Source organism: Parasteatoda tepidariorum, chromosome 2, assembly GCF_982258835.1.
Source record: "Parasteatoda tepidariorum strain Cologne lab strain chromosome 2, Ptep-v5.0, whole genome shotgun sequence".
Taxonomy (NCBI): Eukaryota; Metazoa; Arthropoda; class Arachnida; order Araneae; family Theridiidae; genus Parasteatoda; species Parasteatoda tepidariorum.
This window is the reverse complement of record NC_141756.1, coordinates 46,586,557-46,608,922: the sequence shown is the minus strand read 5'-3', so window position 1 is coordinate 46,608,922 and position 22,366 is coordinate 46,586,557. Positions and strand designations below refer to the sequence as shown.

At 27.3% G+C, this 22,366-nt stretch overlaps 1 protein-coding gene across 3 annotated transcripts in view; it reads right to left on the bottom strand.

Moving 5' to 3' along the window:
* unc79 (UNC-79 domain-containing protein) overlaps positions 1-22,366 on the bottom strand; it is an 86,729-nt gene that overhangs the window by 40,980 nt on the left and 23,383 nt on the right. For all 3 annotated transcript variants that reach the window (XM_087157263.1, XM_087157264.1, XM_087157265.1), the window contains 16 exons: positions 21,768-21,979; positions 19,239-19,413; positions 17,613-17,679; positions 17,236-17,273; positions 14,254-14,357; positions 13,001-13,088; positions 12,541-12,629; positions 10,940-11,063; positions 9,578-9,868; positions 7,604-7,834; positions 6,249-6,567; positions 4,148-4,314; positions 3,523-3,671; positions 3,230-3,387; positions 2,123-2,304; positions 417-618 (listed from right to left, as the gene is read on the bottom strand). In XM_087157263.1, coding sequence (XP_087013389.1) covers positions 417-618; positions 2,123-2,304; positions 3,230-3,387; positions 3,523-3,671; positions 4,148-4,314; positions 6,249-6,567; positions 7,604-7,834; positions 9,578-9,868; positions 10,940-11,063; positions 12,541-12,629; positions 13,001-13,088; positions 14,254-14,357; positions 17,236-17,273; positions 17,613-17,679; positions 19,239-19,413; positions 21,768-21,979 — 2,596 coding nt within the window. The remainder of the gene's footprint in view (positions 1-416; positions 619-2,122; positions 2,305-3,229; positions 3,388-3,522; positions 3,672-4,147; positions 4,315-6,248; positions 6,568-7,603; positions 7,835-9,577; positions 9,869-10,939; positions 11,064-12,540; positions 12,630-13,000; positions 13,089-14,253; positions 14,358-17,235; positions 17,274-17,612; positions 17,680-19,238; positions 19,414-21,767; positions 21,980-22,366) is intronic.

Below are 22,366 nucleotides of genomic sequence, written 5' to 3'. Positions count from 1 at the left end.
CACTGATGTAGACAGAAAGAAATAGCAAAGATACATTCCCGCAACAGCCTTGTGTGAACTAGGGGGGCATGGATGACAAGGCTCCACAATTTTGTGTCCAACAACATGATTGTGGCAATGTGGTCAGCAGTGCGCACAGGCAGTCTAATTTCCCAGACAAGCTGGTTGGGTTTCAAGCTGCCATTTGGGATTGAACCCTAGTTCTTCGCAATGACAGTGGCTAGACGAAAAGAAAACCCAACATTTTCCAAGTGCAACCTAATAAGCTGCTAATCATTTACCAAGTTGAATACCATTTTATTTTATTTGAATAATAACTATCAATATTATACAAAAATTAATAATTCTTATGTGTTCAACAACACATAAATAAGGTACATTAAAATTCAAAGTTATAAATTGAAACCAATTTTTACCTCGAACATAAGCTACCTCTCCAAGTTTTTCAAGAATAATTTGATCTTCAAGAAAAAGTGTATCAAAACGATGAAGGAAAATTTCCCATGTCAAAAAACGTTTACTTTGAAGCTGATTATGTAGTTGAAAAATGGTTTGAAGAATCAAAGGTCGATCTGTAATGTTATTATCGAATTGCACTTCTAAACACCAGACACACAGCTAAAAATAAAAATTATACATTTCAAAACAAGCTCTTTTATAGCAAATTAATAAGTAGCATGGGGTTAATTTTAAAATTAAAAATTATGATATGAACAGATAAGAAATACTGCCAAGGATCATTTTGAAACTAGCAATAGTTAAGTATTTTATTGAGACATTTACATTTGACAGCAATGATTTACAAATTTCTAATATCCAAATTATATTTATAATTTTTGCGTGCAAATATTAACAGATAAAAGTAAATTTATGATTTTAAATTTTTTTAAAGAAAAAAAGAGGAAAGACAATACAAAGCCTTATTTATGTGTAATAATTATAAAATTGTCAAAAAATTGTAAGTTAAAGTTTTGGTTCTAATCATAATGAATAAAAAGATAACCTAAATTAAATAAAATTAAAGACCAAATATTATGCCCTAAGTATGTTAATGCAATGATCTCAAATTCATTAATCAAAAAAAATAATAAATAAATAAAAAACAGGGGATATTTATTGTTGAAAATATGTTTTTAAAATAACTAATACTGGTAATTGTTATTTCTTTACAGTTTGTTCTTCTACGGCTCTGTATTATAAATGCAAATATAAGTTAATTGCTTGTTATCATATAGTTTGTCTTATTTTAGCCTTACAATCATTTATGTATATAGGTTATTGCAGGTATTTGTTTGGCATTATAATATTTTCTGAAAATTCAATTGTTACTTTCATAATTACATAGGTAAAGTCAGAATTTCTTTAACCTGTATTTTTTCCAATAAAACAATGGTCAATAAAATTTTTTACTTTCTAACTATTTGGTAATTTTATTAAGCAAAGTTCAGAAAAAATATTTGTGAGTATCTTAAAGAGCATTTTAATTAAAAAATATTTCTTTAAAGTTAACAATTCCATTTTATTTTCAGAAGCACAGAAGCATAATAAATAAAGTAGAAGTATGTAACTAAATGAATTCTGGGAAGTAATAAATAAACTAAATTTTTTTCCTGATTTGAAAAATAATTGAAATTTTGTTTGTTAAAATAGATTTTAAAAAAATCAACTGCAAAATCACTCTTCAAGCTCTGAAATATTTAACGAGTAAAAAATACTATATGAAATTTTTTTCAATAACATTTTTGAATCAGTAGCAGAAATTTTAATTTTACATTTAAATCTGAAAGATTGCAATTTCATAAAAACTACAATTCTTAAAAATCAATTGTTCTGTTATGGGCAATTATATTTATGTAACAAGCTTTTTGTTTATTTTATTTTATATGAACTCACTTCGCAAAATTTCTGATACAAAAGGAAACAGTAATTTCATACTATGCAATATAGAAGTCATACTATGCAAATAATCTTAAAAATACAACTTTATCTTACTACATCAAAGTAGTTAAATAAAATATCCAAGCTTTTTAAGCGGCAAAATTACTACGCCTCTTTTCATTATCAAATCTGCCACAAATAATTTTTCTCAAACCTAGATTAGATGAGCTTAAGATATACGTACCTTCAAAGAGGGTGTTTTAATGCTGTCTAAATTAAGAAGTGTCCTCTGAGAAATTGTCGGCTGTTCATCGTCTAGACTATGCACCAAATAACAGAAAGATCCAGCTAATGCAGACTGCATTAAGGGGCTATTCTTCACCGTTAGGGAGTCCACAAAGTGAGCAATCACAGTAACTTTTTCAACTGTAAATTGAATTTAGTATCAAATTTTTAATAATTGGTTCAGAAAGATAGAAATAAATCAACTTATATAAATAAGTGAATTATAAAATGAAATTATATTGCTGTTTGGCAACCTCAATATGTCTTCCAGTTATTATTTGTCCAGAGATACAAAAACAACTGCAATGAGTAAATATCACAACAGTTTACTTAACTTCATATGCCTGCGAGTTTGATAAGGAAGAATGCTTTTTATGCACAGTTAGTATTCATGAAAAATACATATCAAGTTAATATAGTCTACCCTCACCTAGGCCAACCTCACATTCATAACTTTTACAATATTAAGAAAAGAATTTCGAATTCTCTTTCAAATTTGCCATTCTGATAGTAGAGAAAGAAAAACTTATTTTTAACAAATTCATTTATCACCACCCCATGCTTTCATAAAATATTTTTCTGTGGTAGAACAAAAATGTTTTTTCAATATATGTCAAGAAATACTTACACGAATAAGGATCCTGCGCATTGTGGTAACAGTAGCAAAAAATTTGAATTTGCTAACATTTGTAATATAACCCTATATGTTACAAATTATAGTTTTTCTGCTTGAGAACTAAATACATGCCGTATAACTTGTAAAATACGAACATATTTATTATTTTGACTAAAATGTAAAAAATAATGATCTGCCCTATTCTAAATTTATGAAATCACGAAATTTTTAGCCTTTTCTTTTGAGTACATGATTAGGAGGTTTGTCTAAAAAGTATTCCTTAGAAGGGAAAGGGAATAAATAAGATAATGAATTAAAAGCTGTTTTTTTTTATCACATACTTGATTTGTTCTCAAGCAAATTTTGCTATTAAGTCAAGCCTTATTGTAAAACAAATATGGATGGTTAAAATTTTTTTTAAAAAATGGAAAAAGGAACACTAACACTAACCAGCAGCAAATCTGGTCCTCCACTCAGTACTATGAAATTCTTGTTCAATAATTTTCCAAAACATATCAAAGCCAGATGGAAGAGTTATAGCATGCAACAGCAATGATGTTGCTAATTGGGCAATGTGAGAAAATTCCATCTGAAGTAATTTCCATAAACTGCAAACAAAAAAAAAGTAAAAATTTTAATAATCATTAATAAGAAGTATAAAAAATTAGACGCATAAAAATTGAACCAAAAAGAAAAATAAATTCTAAAGAATAACATTGTTTGGATTTTACGCATTAACATACTTCATCACTAAAAGGTTCTCTTGGCACCAGATCAGAAAACCACGATGATTGTGTGCAGCCTTATTCAGTACTTCTGAATGTAGACACATAATTTTTAGGCATGTTAGTATGTGATAAAGTACATCAGCATCTTCAAAGACTGCAAGATCCTAAAAAATAATTTAACTATGCTTAAACTTACAAATATTCAGATAGTCAAAAATTAAAGGTTTAGAATAAAAGAACATATTAATTACATCGTAAATCACAACTTTCCCAATTTATATCTACTGCACAACATTGCTGTTCTGAGAATCATAAATTCCAATTTAATTCATCTACTATTATTCCAAGATGTTTTTCTTTTGTAGATTTAGATTTATGGGAAACATACTATATCATCAAGAGCAATGCATATTAAGTAAATGACTCTTCTGTGAAACCATTTTTCCCATGCTATTTTAAACTACCTTAATATAATATTTGTGATTTCTGACATTTGCTTTTAAGTTTATTATCATTATGACAATAGTCATATTCTAATGAAAATGTAAGAATTTCGTTTCTTAGTATCATTTTAACAATTTTAGTTCTAAGGGACAGAGAAATGGTAAATATTATACTGAAATAGAAATATCAAACTTACTTTCAATAAAGCATAGAACAGCTGTAGCTGTGGTGGTAGTTCTTCAATTGTAAATTTAAACTTCCCTTCAGTAGTATGCCAAAATGAAGCATCATCTGTAGTTTGAGGAACAGCCTCCTCATTTTCATCCAAAAGAAGAGGAGTAGAAACAGTGCATTTAGCTCCAGCTAAAATTGATTATTACAATACAATATAATAAAATATTGCTAACAAGAAAACAATGCAAAAGTAGAAGAGCGTAAAGAAAAGTTATCACAAAAAAATTGTTAGCATATTAAATCCATTTCTAATTTTAAACATATTTCTAATTTTTTATTACTAATTTATCACTTCTGAAGATTTTGATTAGGTATTTCTAAATGGTTAAGTTACATCACTTTGATTAACACTATCGTAATATTTTAAAAATTCTTTATCCTCTTTATAAGTAAAACATGACAATCATCCTAATTTTAAAAAAATACAAAAGTTTTAACGAACTTTTGAAAACCTGTGCCAAATCATGCACGCAAAAATTTTAAAAATTACTTATGACATTCTTAGTGCAATTAAACTCATTAAAAACTTTATTATTACAGCTTTACATTTGGCTGATGTTAAAATTAGATTTCATGTATAATTTTAATCATCACCCTGGAATAGATTTGTTATGCACATATGCGCTTGCTTTTCAGATTTTTTTCCTCGCCAACATCAGAGGTAATAACTGGAAATGTTCAGATTGCTCTTGTGTGCGCAGATATGTTTGATGAAATGATTGGAAGAGTGGTATGAGCAAAGGTTGACTTTATAACTTTAACGTGTTTGTTATTTAAATTTTAAGTGTGATTGCCTAGTATAAATTTGCCTAGAACTCACAACACTGATTTTCTTAAGGCTAAGGAATTGCCCGGTTATTTTGTTTAATAGTAAATTTTCATATTAACTTTGAAGCGTGCGCCTGTGCAAAATCTTCATCCGATTCATTTTAAGTGCAATTGCCAAGTATAAATTTGTCCCGAATTCGCTGCAATGTTTCTTTTTTTTTTTTTTTTAAAGGTTAAGGCTGGCGATAAAAAATTGCAAACATTAAGTTTAGGTGCATAAAAAATCAATTCCCAAGCTCCAAAAGCTTGCATTTTTTAGAGGGGAGATGTTTAGTTTGAAAAATCAAATTAATTACAATTTTCAAATTACATTTAATTTAGCTATCCACAATTGAATAAAAAATACTTCTTTTTTTACAGTTTTATATTTGCTTACTAAAAGTGAGCATTTGTAATTTTCTGATAATTTGAATACTTAATTTAAGCTGATGTTTTCTCTTTTTAGTTGCTTATTTTTGTTTAAAGGATGCTTTGTAAACTGAACAATGACTATAATATGTTGAATTCCAGAAAAAATTAATAAATTCCTAAATAGTGAAAAATTTTAAGAGGTCTCAGGAATCTCCTACTTCAGTGCCTCTGAATTTCACCACTAAGTAATCTGCCTATATAAATAAATATATACAGTACAGAACCCGTTATCCGGAAATCAGAAAACCGGAAAACCAAATAACCGGAACAAAATTCGATAAATTTTCCCACCATTATAAAAAAAAAATTTTTTTTCCTTATGAAATTTTAGGATTTTTCGTTCTTTTTTGAAAGATGTTTACCTTACCACCATCATTTTGGAAATAATCATTAGTGTATTGCTCCATCGTTTTTTCTTCTTTTTAAGATTATTTCCAAAAAAAAATTTTTTTAGTTGTGTTTAACAATAAAAAAACGGCTTTTTGTAGCGATTCAGAAAACCGGAAAAATCAGTTATCCGGAATAGCGATGGTCCCGATCGTTCCGGATAATCGGTTCCCTACTGTAATAACATTACTTTTAAAACTACCACTCCACACTCAAGCAAAGAATTGGTAATTATTATAATCACGTTACTTAAAAAGGTTTTATGTATCATAATTGTTTCTTGATATAGAGCACTTCAAAGGTTTTTCCTTTTATTTCGTGTAATAATGGAAGAAAAAAATTAAGAATTAATTCTTTCACAACTATGAATAAGCACAGCTTTGAAGCTTAGATTACAATAAAATTTCCTTGATAATTAAAATATGCATTTTACTCACCAACATCATCATCGGTTAATGTAACTTCTCTTGCAACAGCAGCGACAACTGTCTCTGTAGGTATGACAGCCACAGTATCCAATTCAGCAGTACATTCTTGCACTGTTGCAGTATGGATAGGAGATGAATGCCCAACAAAGATACTGTCCTCTGTTACATCGGAAAAGAAGTTCACAACACTGTGGTGTGATGCATTATCTTCTTTGAGAGGAGAACTTGAGGGGACATCAGATTCAACTTTGGCTTTTGTTTTCTCAGGAGTGCTCTCTGGTTGATTCACAGACTCTCCATCCTCAAACTGAAACACTTTAGCAGGAATCTAAAATATAGCAGTTAAATTAATACAACTACTTTGTCGTGTATTTTTAACATTTATTTTAACAGCAAAGCATTAGTCTTTTTAAATTTTTATTATTAAAACACTAAAATTTTTATACTTTCAGTAAACAATAAACATAAACATTAGAAAATGTAAATATTATGAAGAAGGCATTAAAATTTCTGTGAATATTTCAAACTATAATTTTGATTATTAATTTTTTGATATAATACAAAGCAGTCTATTCTTGGATAATAAATAAATATAAAATTTTATTAGGTAACAACAACAAAAGATTTTTTACAAAAATACTTAATCTCCAAAAATATTTTTAAAAAAATATTATTTCAAGATCTGATAAATCTTATTAAATAAATGAATGAGTAACAATTCATAAAATATTATTTCATTTTCAATTAAGTAAAAATTCTTAGATTTGAAAACAATTTATCACTAATAAATGTACATGTTACAGCAGACCAAAAAATGAGCCATCCTGAATAATTTTTGGTCCAATGTTCGGATCTTCATATTCTCGAACTCAATCTTAATGGTTTGAGTGGGTGACCTCAAATATGATAATTAATTAGTGTAGATGATACTTTAAGTTAAAATACAGGGTATCAAGGCACTAAGTTCCTCAATTCGGTGGACAGATATCCAGTTCCGTCGGAGGGAAAAGGTATTTTAATTCAGAGAAAGAAAAATTTGTGTCTGATTTCGTAAATTAAAATATCTTCTCCTCTAATTAATTAGCATATTTGAGGTTACCCTTCAAACCATTGAAATTGAGTTTTAGAACATGAAGATCCAATTATTAGATCAAAATTTATTTAATGTGTTTTTTTTTCTTTGCACACAGTACATACACTTCTATTAAAATCTTTCCTTAAAAAGACATAGGGTTTATCCACTGAAGAGTAAAAACGTTTTAGATTTAAAAATCAAATGCAAAAATTATGTAAAGTAACCATATTAAAAAAATTTAATCCTTGAATATTAAAATGAAAAAGAGATATATGAAGGAAAATCTTACATCAGCCATGGTTACTTCCATTACAGGGGAAAAATATTCAATTAAGGTAACACTCAATTGAAAAAATATGGCACATATTTCACAAAATATGCACTGATTTCCATCACTTGGCTCAGAACAAGTATGTCTACCTTCCCAAGGAGCATCTACTAAGCTTCTAATCAATGATAGTATACTTTGAGCATGATTTTGCTCAAGACCCTTGTGCATGTTTATTTCATGAAGTTCTAACTGTAAAGGACAAAATAACATTAGAATAATCAACGTAATAGAGCATGAAAAATATCTAATATGTTCCAAGAAGAAATCTGACATACTGATTACTACAAGATATTACTAACTCAAGGTTTCTTTTCTGCTCAAATAACAAAATTAAATTAGGCATGTCCTTATCATAACGTGTATAGTGTGTCTCAACTAAGTAATAGCACACCGATTTTCTGCAATAACTGAACGCAAAGAAAACCAATGAGAACCAAACATATATATTATGAAAGTCTATATCACAATACATATTTACAAGGAGTAATCCCTTGGTGGACCTGACTAAAAAAAATCGAATAAATAAAAAAGTGTCTTGAAAAAATAAAGCCTCATCTGATTATAGCCAAAATATACAACATATTTTCTTATCTCACATAAAATATGTGATGTTGCATAAAATTTACAAATCCCAGGAAGATAACGTCAATATTATGCCAAATTTTAATGACAGTCTGCAATTTTAGACTCCAAACGGGGTTTAAACTGTAAATATTGTTAGAGATGAATGTTAGTTTTATTAACTTTGTAATAGTATTCATTAATATAAAATGAAACAGTACATTTGCTTATGTATTCATTAAAACTGAAGTAATAACAGCAAAGTAGTATACATTTATTAATAGTTATAAAAATGATTAAACCCCCACCAAAATTTTGACAAAAATTACTTCAACGTTGGGGTGGAGTAAATGGTAACAAAGAAAAAAAATGCAAATACCATTTATGAGAAAATTTTATAAGGTGTAAACATTGATAAATTTAATTAAATAAATAAATTATATTTTTAAATAACTAAAATATATTTCCATAATCTTTTTTTTTTATAACTAGGATCAGGTCAAATGCAAATTAGCATTAAAGTAAAAAATTATTTACAGAGATTAAAAAATATGCAGAACTGAAGACTGACTCAAGTTAAAGAGAGGCTCCGATTATCATATTGCCTCTAAGAGATTCAGTGTTCAAGTTCAGTGATAGGCATCCAAGCTTTTTCCAGTTTTCTTTTCTTTTTCAAGGGGTTCTCAAAAAAATTAACAATATTTCCACTTTACTCTCTCTCCCATTTATTTTTTTTTTGACGCCTTTCCAACTGCAAAAGTTCCTCCTTGGCATATAGTCTAAGCTGGCAATGTCAGGATAGAATATACACTGAAATATTTTTTGTTTATTTATTTTCCCCCATTATATCTTTTTGTGTTTTAGAAGAAATATATATATAAGAATCATACATACTTTATGTAACATATTAAGTTTAAATATAGAAAGGCATTGCTTGATATGGGAGATGGAACGATGTAACAATAGAATTATTTTTATTAACTTTGTAACAGTATTCATTAATATGAAATGAAACAGTACATTTGTTTATTTATTCATTAAAACTGAAGTAATAACAGCAAAATAATATACATTTATTAATAGTTATAAGAATGATTAAATTCCATCTAAATTTTGACAATGGAGATAGAAAATCTCTCTCTTAGAGGTATTAGATATGAGCTTATAGAGCATTGGCCTCTGCTCAATATCGGTATGAGCTTAACCAAATCTGAAGAGAGGAAGTTTGGTTAGTATTTTACAGCAAATTACAAATTTCAATACTGTTTCAAAATATGGTGGAAAAAAAGAACATTCTTTTATAAAGTTACCTATGACAAGAAAAATAATATCAATGTGCTTCAGTTATTTTGAAAACTAATAAAACAATACCTGTTTAATTAGTATATCTAACATCAATATGTAGCACGGTAAATGGATTTCATCATCTGATTTACACTCAACATCTAGTAATGGGTTTTCTTCTTCTGGAACATTGACAAGACTCATGTGGTTCCTTAGAAATCGCAAAGATCCCCTAGTTTCATGAGTTGGGGGAGGAATGAGTTTACATGCCGCTGAGGTTTCTTTTTCTTCGTCACTTAAATTCATATTTTTAACTCCATTCATGAACATATCATACAGTAATTCAAGAGGAACAGGAACTTCCAGCATACTAAGAGTCTGCAAAAATAAAATTTATTTTTCAGAAAGTAAATTTTAACCCTATTTAATATTGTACAGACTGAATCTAATTCTTATATTTATTCTGAAATAGCCTTTAAAACATTATTAACAAATTCTATTTGTTTTGTGTACAGCTAAATTATAGATATGAAAAATTAAAGCTATAATTAACAAGAAAAATTATTGAAAGATATGACCTTATTATATTAACATAAATTATTTTTAATTATTTCTATTCCATATGCATTTAAAAAGGTATAAACCATTTTCAAACTTTGTAGTCCATTAATACAGAAGAAATGAACAATAGGGTTTAATTGTTGAAAATGAATAACTGCATTTAATATAATCATTTTATTTTAAATTAAAAAGAATGATTTTAAATTTCTAAATTAATTGTATATTTATATAATTATTCCATTTCATTTATTTTCTTATAGTTTATGTATCTGCAAAATATAAAAGTTAAAAAGTGTTTAATTCAATCAACTTTTAATTGTTAATTTATTTCTAAAAATATCAATATGCTTTTAAAATCTTGTGAAATATATTTTTGAGCCATCCTGTTAGATAATGAAATTGTAAGAGCTTAGCAAACTGATTGTTTCATATTAATAAGCGTAAAAAATTTTCCAATATGCTCAAACTCTTCATTGAATGAGATGGTTTGAAAAATGGTTTATCAGTAAAAAAAAATAGCAAGTGTGTGAACGTCTTTAGGTGTTGCAATTACTTAGTTGGTTAGCGAGATTAAGAACTTTGCAAAGCGTATAACTTTTAAAAAATATTATTATCAAAAACAAATACACAAACTGATTGTAAAAACATTTTAAAGTTTCATACCATGCTATATTTATTATTTACATAGATCAAAATGCATAATTTGAAATAACAGTTTTAAAAATAAATATGTTACAATGAAACAGAATTTGAAAACCATTATATGTCAGTATTAAGTGACTTATTTTTCAGAGAGTTTCAATAAATTTAGAAGTCATCTAAAAACTTAGAATAATAGACATGTCTTTACTTTTCAAATATTTATAAAAAAATATTCAGATAGTTTACCTGCAACCAATATAAGGCCTGTTCTTGAACTGGAGCGGCTGGAGTTTTAAATCGTTCAATTAGAAAATTGAACATCTGCTCTGCACTAAATGCAAGAGGACTTAAAGTTGGATCTAAAACACTACTGCAATAATAATGAAAAATTCAGTCAGTGATATTAGAATGAAATATATAATTAAGCATTTTAATAAGTTAAAATACAGTAGCAACTTTTTATACCACACCTTGAAACATATATTCTTTTTTTTAAATTTATCACTTAAAATTTATTTTTGCACTTCTGAATTTCAAAAATCAGAAGAATCTATTTTCCTTAAAGAAAAGAAAATGATAAAGCAATTTCTCAAAAATTAAAGCAATTGTTAAATGTAAAACTTAATTAATGCTTCTGTACACTTTCTGAAATTTCATGCTATAATAATGATAATTTTCATTTGGACAGCAGGCACTGCAGTATGAAGCATTGACTGCAGATATAAAAATATTGATGATGAAAAAATTTAGTACTTATATAATATTTCATTATTAAATTGTAATTTCAATGCTTTAAAGTAAAAGTTAAAAAAGAAATATAGTAAAATTCTTATCCAGTTTTGTGATCAAATACAATCCAGAAAATCAAACATCCAAATAACAGTATAAGAAGCTAATTGTTATATATAGGATAAGATATAATAGATAGGATAGAAATACATATTTCACATAATAAAGGACTCATGAATCATTACCTTGAAAAGGATTTTATAAACTAAAGACGATCCTTATCATTACAGTTCAGATAATTAGAGTTCTTTCATTCAATGTGTTCATTATTAACTACAAATAAGCATGTAATAAAATTTATAACAAATAAGTAGTAAGATTTTGGCATAAATTATTTGTAATTTGCAAAAAAAAAAAAAAAAAAAAAAAAAAAAAAAACTCTTACTATGATACACACAAATTTTTAAAAGTGTAAAGTAATGGTGAACTTGAATTAACCTAGTATATTCTAAATTTTTGGTTAAATGCAAATTTATATTAAGGAGCATATAAATAATACCTATAATCAGAACAGTATATTCTATTAAAAATAAAAGCAATAAAAATAGTACATAATTTAATAATTTAGAACAGGAAGTGTCACATAAGAAATTTTAAATGATGAAAATTATTTACAATGTATACCCTGTTCTACTATCAATAAATGCTTTTAATTACATTCAGGGGTCTGTCCAGACATTTTGTGAAAGGTCCGGTTTTCGTGAAATTGTGAAAAAATTATACTCACATTCTTTCAACCAGGGTTCGCTTTTATGAATTTGTGCAAATAGGGTCGGGTTATTGCAAAAAACTTTTTCAAGGAGTTTTTAAATTGTAAATAGATACAAGATTATGCTCAGCACTGTAAAATTATAATTAAAAAAAAAATTACATTTTCAAAAATAAACAGCAATTGCTGCTTCTAAATTAGAGATGCAACATACAAATATTTGGTATTTAGCCTACACTGCTGAATGCAGAATAATCATTCACAACGGACCCAAATTTCTTCTAAACAGATCCCTTACATTAGTAGAAGAAAAATGAGTTGAATGAAGGTATAAGATGAAATTAATTACCTTAAAAGAATTTTTAACTCTGCAAATTCAGCTTCAACTGCTTCATGTCTAAATGCATCCATCCAGTATGGCATTATGTATTTCCATACCTGAAATGTAAAATTCATTACATCAATGCTACAGTTAGTAACTACATGAAGTCTCCTGAAAAGCATGTTTCACTTTATGCTTTCATATTAAGAAACTGCTGATTCATTTAACAGGCGTAGATTTCACCTTTTTAATCTTGTAATTTTATATTAAACTCAAATTACAAGAGAATATTTAAGTCAAATATTGAGACATACTTCATTCAAAGAAAAATCTGTCATGCATTACATACAACAAAACCCATGAAACTTCTGAAAGTTAGAACAGTGACTATAAGTTTCCAATTGCATTTATAATTATACAAATTACAAAAATTAAAAATATCAATTATTATAAAAAAATAAGAAATAGGAAAAAATGTAAAACTTACTTCTGCAGTTAGTACATCATATGGTGCTAAACACAGTAGTCTTTTCAATCCTTCTTTAATTTGAACAGGATAACAAGGCCATGTCTCCCTATCATTAAAATTAAGAGGGGTAAAAAACATTATTTGAAAAGTTCTAAACAAAACTCAAAAGCAAAACAAAATTATTTATTTTCAAATTTGATGTAAAAAAATTAAACCACTTAAATTCAAAAATTAATTTAAGAGCTATGTTGAAGAGATAGACAAATAACATTCTAAGAAAATATGAAAATGTCAAATCTAAAAGCTGTGTTTTCTAGAGAGCTTCTTGCTATTGCTGTATTTTACAAAGCAGATCTTGCTAAATTTATAAAAACATCACTTCAAAGTTTTTTTCGCCATTAAACTCTTCTAATAAGGTTTAGAAGCTTTAAATACACTTTTCTTCAATGAAATTTAAATTACTTGTCGTAATACTATTAGTTGTGCATCTTTTTCCTTTTAAACAATTCAATTTATTTATTTAAATATCACGTTAAAAATATGGTAACGTTAAGTGGTTTTGATTTTTTGATAACATATACTTAAATTTTTATGCATTAATTTATTTCATAAATTAATAAAAACCATTTCAATAAAAAGCATTACAATTAAAATAAAAACAGTAAATGATTTTGAATAGAAATTTTGCTATAAAATATAAGTTTCCTCTGCAATCTTCTAAAATATTTATAACTTTAGTCACTGGATGTAATATTGTAATGCATAGATTTGAATAAGTTCACTTTTTTGCACTACTTATACATCCTCCAGCTTGCGCGCTTATTAACTAATAATTATTCATCATGTTACTGATTATTTAAGGATGAACTCATATTTTAAAAGGCAATCTGAACATTTACTAAATTATTAATGCTGCAACCCTATCAGTAAGTGAAGAGCTATTCATGCAGAATTGAAGAATATAAAGTGAAGACAAATTAGATGAACACACACAAGACAAAGGTAGGCCTTCATTATTTTCCTTATTTTTTATTCACTAAGGACATGTTTATATGAAACGATGCAATAACTAAAAGCTTATCTACAGTCTATAATTCACTGCACCATGTCAAGTGGTTAATTTTTTTTAAAGAAATTATCTTTGATCATATCAGTACACTATGTTTTATTTTAAATATAAACAAAACACTGAAAAGCAAAGAAAAAGCTTTTTCCGAATGCTTTAAATATGGAGCTTTAAGGAGGAAAATATTATTATAAAAAGCTTTTACCAAGGTCCACCAACTTTTGCATAGTCTACAGGATTAGGTAGTAAGCAGGATACAAAGACATCGAAATGTGTTTTTACAACTTCCATTAGCCATCCATGAATATACTGTTCAAAAAAATTGAATTACAAAATGAGCTTTATTTTACATGAATTAGTTTCTTAAAACAATAGCTCAAATGAAAATGTCAATTTTTTTAACAATAGGACAATACATTGTTTTCATGATTTGATACAAATTGTAAATATGTGTAACACACTAAAAATACAAATGCAATCTCTAAAATATATTTAATTATTAAAATATTTATAGTTCATAAAAATAAATACAACATTTACTAAACAAAATTGAGTCACAATGTTTTTAAATATTATTCAAAATGAAATAAAAAATCCGACTCTTTCTTAAAATAATAAAAAATTTTGTCAACGATATTCAGCTATTTTAAAATAATGAAGAATACAGCAAACATAAATTTAAAATTCAAATTGAAAAAAATTATTTGACTACTCAATCTATGAAACTTGTTCATTGGGAACGTAAAATACATAATGCAAAAAAAAAAAAAAACTTGGCAATTTTTTAAATTTTACAATAACCTGCTTTTACTTATTAAAATGCATAACAATGCATAATTTTAAATGGTTAACTAAAATATTTTAGTGTTTATATTATCCAATTTGTTTTGTCTTGCACAGATTTTTAAAAATATAACCCCTTTCAAAACAGCAAAAAAAAAAAAAAAAAAAAAAAAAAAAAAAAAACTAGGCTTGCTTACAAGTTAACATTTTGTTGACTAATAATATAAAAAAAGCTTAGAAAATAGTTATACCACTTCAGAGAGTAGCAATAATTATTCTTGGCATCAATAATTTTCTTATATTACAAATATACTATTTTTTACCATTGAAAAGTATATAACAATTACAAATCTTACTGATTACATTTTTATAGTGTACAAGTACTTCTACTATAGATATTTTATTTTTGGTTCTTAATGAATTATGTATTTGAGGTGCTGTTTTGTAAACAAAACTTTAAAAATGTCATGACAGACTATATAACAAAGGGAGTCAACTTCCCCTTTCAAAAATTAGAACAAGAGTTTGTTTAAATAAAAGTTTATTCATCAAACATGTAATTAAAAAGTTCTGTATTTTTGCAAGTAAATTATTATTTTTTCATAATTTATTTCAGAAGATACATCAAATGTAACGATGTTTTAAAAGACTAAAACTTTATAAAACATTTAGGTTTAAGTTTTCTTCCTTTTGGTAATTTTTAAGATATATACTTATACTTAAAACATTATTCAGGTTTATTAAAATTTTCCCCTAAGATTATTTTTACATACACATAGCAAAACCTGAGTGAGTTAACCACTTGAGATAAGTTGGATTACTTATAAGAGGATGTTTGTTTCACTTCCTATATCCAGGGTGCGTAGCCAAATCTTTGAATCAAAAATAAGCACTTTTTAAAAACTTTTCAAGCACTTTACAAAAATTTTCAAGCACTCAAAAAATTCATATTCACTCAATAATATTATTGAAAAATAACGAGTTTTAGCGTTAAAAAAAAACCCAAAAAGAAACGGACGTAAATCAAAACAATCAGTACTTTCCCACATCACCGAGGGAATTCAACTTGACCCTGAACTCAGAACAAAAGTACCCTTACCCCCTACGTCTAAAAAGTGTTAGAAGTAAAATAAAATAAACAAGAATAAAATTAAATTAAATTAAAAAGAAAAACATTTCATAAGGATCTGATATTCTCTATCCGAATTGAAGCACTCGGGTTTCGGTTTTAAGTGTACGCGCATGCGCAAGTCATAACGTGTGGGTACGACATGAAGTCCGCGTGAAGGATTATGTAGCAAACACCCCATTTTACGTGAAATACATGGGATTCACCAGATATCACTGAAGAAGAAAAAAAAATTATTTGTGAAAAAAAGCACTTTTTAAAAACACCAGCTGAAAAAAGCACCTTTAAAAGCTTTTAAAAACGAAATCCCCAAGAAAGCACCTTTAAGTACTTTTTACAAACGCTACGCACCCTGATATCATATGACAATTAAATATACTTCTTACAAGTTGTAAATTAAAATAAATGCAATAAATGTTTTAATATGACTTTAAAATTTTATTTATCAAATATAAAATGTACCCTCAAGAATGGAATTAAATTTTAAATTAATTACAATTTTACCGAAATTTAATGTCATGCTGATTGGTTGAGAAAATAAAATCTGTATATTTTATTAGTGACATATTTACTATAAACAATTTTTTTAAACTAAAATATCACAAGAGCATCTATGCAATTAGTAAACTTACCACTATATCCATTTTAATACTTTAAAATTTATTTTGCTAAATATTATCAATTTATTTCTTGCAGAAGCTCTCAATAGTTTTCCCATATTGGTCTATTCACAAAGGAGTCCAGGTAAGTTTTTAATGCTTTTTTTCCAATTCCATGAAATTCTAATACATAACATACTAGCATAAAAACTTTCTTTTTTTGTCAACTTATCAAAGGTTTAGAAAAGCGCTCATAACAAAAATTACACTCATAATATCAACTCGCATAATACACTCTTAAATAACAATCATAACAATTTTGACTTATTTCATCAGGCATATAAGATAGACAGGTGGTCAGAGAACAAATATTTTGCACTATTTTATTACGTAGGACAAATTCGGATTTCGATAAAAGACGTTAACTTAGACACCTAGCAATGAAGTAAAAAGAAATTCACTATTTGGCAGCCAAATACTCCAATATTCAATTCTATCCAATCATTCTGTATCAAATGTAAATAATAAAATCCATAAAATGTCTAAAATAAAATCCATAAAATAATAGCATGCATATTAACTCAATGAGGAAGTTTTTATTTCTTCATAAATACAGTGCCTATAATTAAAACAAATTATACTAAAAATGTATGCATGAGTAGTAAATTAATATTACCTCGCCTTTCAAATGTTCTAAAGCATTTCCTGCTTGACCTAAAATAAGAGTTTTAGATAAAAAAGAAAAACCTAAGATTAGATAATATTATAAAATATAAGACATATTCCATACAACTTTGTGACAAAAAGATAGTGTAAATATTCACAAATTATACCAATAAGATTTAGTTTCTATTAGCAGTTTGAAAACAGTGATGAATTAGAGATTTGATATAGCAATTTTTCATTATCTCATATACAAAATTATATTGCACCAAATGATTTCTAATAATTATTTATTCAACTAAGCAATAGTTCTACAAAAAATAATTATAAAGTTAGGCAAAATAAGGCTGTGTAAAACAAATATTACAAAACAATTAAAACAATTATTACCATCTGGTAAGCAGGCTGTGTAATGAAACCACTGAAAGAGTATACTAAGCAGCCGACCTAAGGATTCCTGAAAGTCAAAATATAAATTACAATTAAAAAATTTAAACTATTAATATAATAAATGTAAAAGACTGTTTCTAAGTTATGCAATTATTGATAACACTGATAATAGATTTGCTAGCATCTAAAGACGGATTGATTACTGGTAAATTTCTCCCTCCAAATGTAAAAGCTACGATACAGCCTATGGATCAAGGTGTAATTTCAGCAATGAAACAGCACTACAGATCTGAACTTTTAAAAAATTTGATTCATGAAGACATAACACTACCAAATTTTTGGAAGCAATATTCGTTATTGGATGCAGTATAAGGAATATCAGCAGCATGGTCAAAGGTAAAATCGTCTACGTTATCACGATCATGAAGAAAGATGAAGAACGCTTGATGAACAATCTTCTTAAGATATTCAAAAAGAATATGATAACAGTATTCTTGAACAAGCAAAAGAAATCGAAGGTTTCGAAATTCATGATGAAGAAAATTTAGAAGATTGGTTTCAAAGTGATGCATGTGAGTCGGGCTTCCAGGATTTGACAGATGAAGACATTGTTACTAACTGTGTTGTTAAATCAAATAGTGATGATAGTACTGATGCAGAAGCTGTAGTAAATTAAGGAAATACAATTTCTCATTCTGCTGCTCTACAATCTGTGGAAACTTTATTAGATTATATGGGAGAACGAGGATTTGATTATGGTGACATTACTGCAGTTCGTAAAATATGTGTCAATATACGGCAAGAGATGAATAAACAACAGAAGCAAAGACGCATTACACATTTTTTTAAGCAGTAAATGTTAAAAGGAAAATTCCTAGTTTGATGTTATACAGCATGCAAATATAAGTAATTTTTATATTTTTTTTACTGATGTTGACTTTTTCTTTAATAAAAAGGAGTTTTCAGATTATCTGGGATAATCGGGAGTGCACTGTACTAGTTTGTTTACTTTTAAAAAAGCTCTGAGGGAATTTTAAATGCCTACAATTAAAAATCAAAAGGTATTTCCCTTATTCATTACTAGTTTCATCTGAAACTGTAACTTTTAATCATATAGGTTCAAACATATAGTTATTATTGACAACAACCAAATTTCTGATTAATAGAGTACAATAGAAATTATCACATTTGTAAGTATCAAATAAATTACGAAACTAAATGATAAATCAAAAGCTTATATTATAGATTAACATTGAACACATACCAACAAATAAAATATTAATTTTACACAAAAATCATATTACTATATTTTAAGACCAAATAAAACAGGTCTGACCTAATATTTAAAATGCATAAATTTTAAAAAAAAATTTCATAAAGGTATTTTTACATAAAATTGAACAATATTTTCTAAGGAAGTTCTAAAGATAAACAAAGCCTAGTCAAAATAAATAAAAATTCTGATAAATACAATAAATAAATATATTTAGTAATTTTCTTTATATTTAAAATATTTACCATTTTAGAGAATCTTATTATACTTTCAGAGTTCCTTTTAGATTAGTTTATAAGAAAAAGTATAGAAAGAATAAAAGAAAATGAAAATAAAAGAGCATTGGTACTTACATCTGGGGTATTTTCAGTCGGGGAACATAAACCAACCATTAACCAGATTCCGTAACGACTCAACAGTTGTTTCTCTCGAACGACAGACATTTCACTGTTTTCTTCTCTATCATCAGAACCATTTGAGGATTCTTGCACATGCTTATCATTTAGAGGTTCGGCTTCATGCAATAAACTGAAAAAAGGCATTTTTTTAGAAATTACAAAGTTTATAATTAATTGATTTATTTAAACAAAATTTAATACCCAGGTAATTGTTCCATTTATACATTACTTTTGGGGAAGATTGATATAGCTATGAAAGATTGACAATACTTATCGCAAAAGTTTCAAAAATAATATTAAACACTTTTGTTTGTATCTTTGATAAAAGTTAAATACAGTGGAGCATCATTTATACGACGTTTACATTTATACAACGTTTTAGTGTGGTCCCAATTCATTCCTATTCATTTTAATGTAAAAATATATCGTTTATGCGACGCACAGAATCGGTTATATGTCGGCTTTTAGATTTTGTTTATGTTTATTTTACTTTTATTCTTCACACTAAACACGGGTCTTTTCTATGATTTAATGCCGGATCGGACATTAGCTTATAAAGGCAAAAAATGTAAAGGAGGCATAAAAGAAAAGATCGCCTTACTGTGCTGCTTTCTGTAAACTCTGATGGAAGTGAAAAGAACACTCCTTTAGTGGTAGGAAAATCAAAACATCCCAGATGTCTAAAGCATATAAAAATGCTTCCGCTGAATTATGACGCCAATAAGAATGCGTGGAAGACGACCAAAATTTTTACTAGCTATCTGAAAAAACTAGAGAATGCTATGCTGAGGCAAAAACTAAAAATTTTGCTATTTATCGACCAATGTCCCACCGGATACTAATTTTTTGGAAAATGTAAAAGTTCACTTTTTCCTGCAAACTGCACAAGTGTGCTTCAGCCATTAGATTTGACCGTGATTAGGAATCTAAAATTGCAGTATGGAGAGCAGTTAGTTGAACTACTCTCCATATATCCTCACTATTCGAAGCATTGCAATGCCTAATCGCAAGGAAATAAGTGTTCTCCAAACAATGAATATGATTTCGTTGGCATGGTCTCAGGTAACAAAGACAACAATAAAGCTCAACGTCAATCCTCACATCAAACAACCGTAAATAATTTTTTCTGTAAACGTAACGTGAAATGATTAAAGTGAAAAAAAAACAAATTTGGAGTATTCAAAAAAAATAAATTAAATAATAATTAATAAATAAAATAAATGTAACGTACATTCAAATTGCTTACTGTAATTTTTCTTTTTTTTATGGTTATTTGTTTGTTTTGCTTTTTCTAATTTAGAAATTTATGTAAATCAACACGTTAAACATTAAAATTAACTGAAAACAGAGTTAGTTACTAGTTTTGAAAGGAAAAATCGATTATACGACGTTATCGTTTAGACGACGTTTTTCAGTTGTCCCTTCGGCGTCATATAAACGATGCTCCACTGTATTTATATTTTTGAGATACTAGGAGGTTTTCATCCATCGTAAGTTTATTTTTAAGAATGAACTAATTTGTATATTCACTAATATGAATGAACTGATTTGCTGTGAAACTGGTGAATGAAATGATGAAGTGAATGAACTGATTTGCATATTAGCTAATTTTTTTCATAAAATATGTCAAAGAAAAATGGCTTTAACTCATTTATTAATATCTAGTGTAATTTTCTTTTTTTTTATGGTTATTTGTTTGTTTTGCTTTGTCTAATTTAGAAATTTATGTAAATCAACACGTTAAACATTAAAATTAACTGAAAACAGAGTTAGTTACTAGTTTTGAAAGGAAAAATCGATTATACGACGTTATCGTTTAGACGACGTTTTTCAGTTGTCCCTTCGGCGTCATATAAACGATGCTCCACTGTATTTATATTTTTGAGATACTAGGAGGTTTTCATCCATCGTAAGTTTATTTTTAAGAATGAACTAATTTGTATATTCACTAACATGAATGAACTGATTTGCTGTGAAACTGGTGAATGAAATGATGAAGTGAATGAACTGATTTGCATATTAGCTAATTTTTTTCATAAAATATGTCAAAGAAAAATGGCTTTAACTCATTTATTAATATCTAGTGTAAAAATCAACTTTATAATCCAAGGAACTGGATTGTAAGATGGTTATTTGGCATAACTTTTTCTTGTTTAGGCCTTTACACGCATTCTAATAAAGCAAAGCAGTTCATTCTTTATGCAGTCTGAACAACCTAATTGTGCAACAAGGTGCAAAGGCTTTCACTTCTAGGAATATTTTGCTACAGAGCAGTTCAAGTATCATATAAATTCAATGCAAAATTTTATTTATCTCCTTTGTCTAATTTCAGGATTGAAGAAATCAATGATTTGAACCTCAAACGACCAAATATTCGTAAAAGAAAAACATTGAGTTTAAAAGAAGTATAAAACATTGGACATTTAATAAAATATAATAGTTGGACATTATATAATTGCTAGAGAGATATTTCTCAGATATTACCTCACGATGGCTTCAACCATGTATGATTGAGTTTCAAGATCCATACTCCAAGGTGATGGTATGGTTGTGTGAAGCATATGTTCATCTCCCCATTGCTGTTCATGGCCAATGATACACTCTGCACAGTATCTAATTGGACGGTGACCATTTCTGTTTGCACATTCGATTGAAAAACAAGTAGCAACAGCAGATTTTTCAGTTGCACTGCAGTCCTAAATAAGAAACATTTTATGTCATAATGTTTCTTATTATTATTTATAACAGCAACCAGCTTATATATTTCAATTATTATTATATTTATTTCTAATATATTAGTTCAAATTGTGCTTGATTTGTTAATATAATAGTTAAATCAGCTAATATAATAGTTACATCACATTTGTGCCTGATTTGGTGATTTATTTAATCAATAGGCGCAAAATGTGATTTACGTTGATTATGATTTTATATCCAATACAAAGAAATCTCTTGTTTCATCAAATCGAACATGTACATAATCATTTAAATAAGTAAGTAAAACATTTCCACTTTATTTCTAATACATCTCCTTTTTTCTATTGTTCAAAAAAATTATTATCATCCAACTAAAAATTCTAATC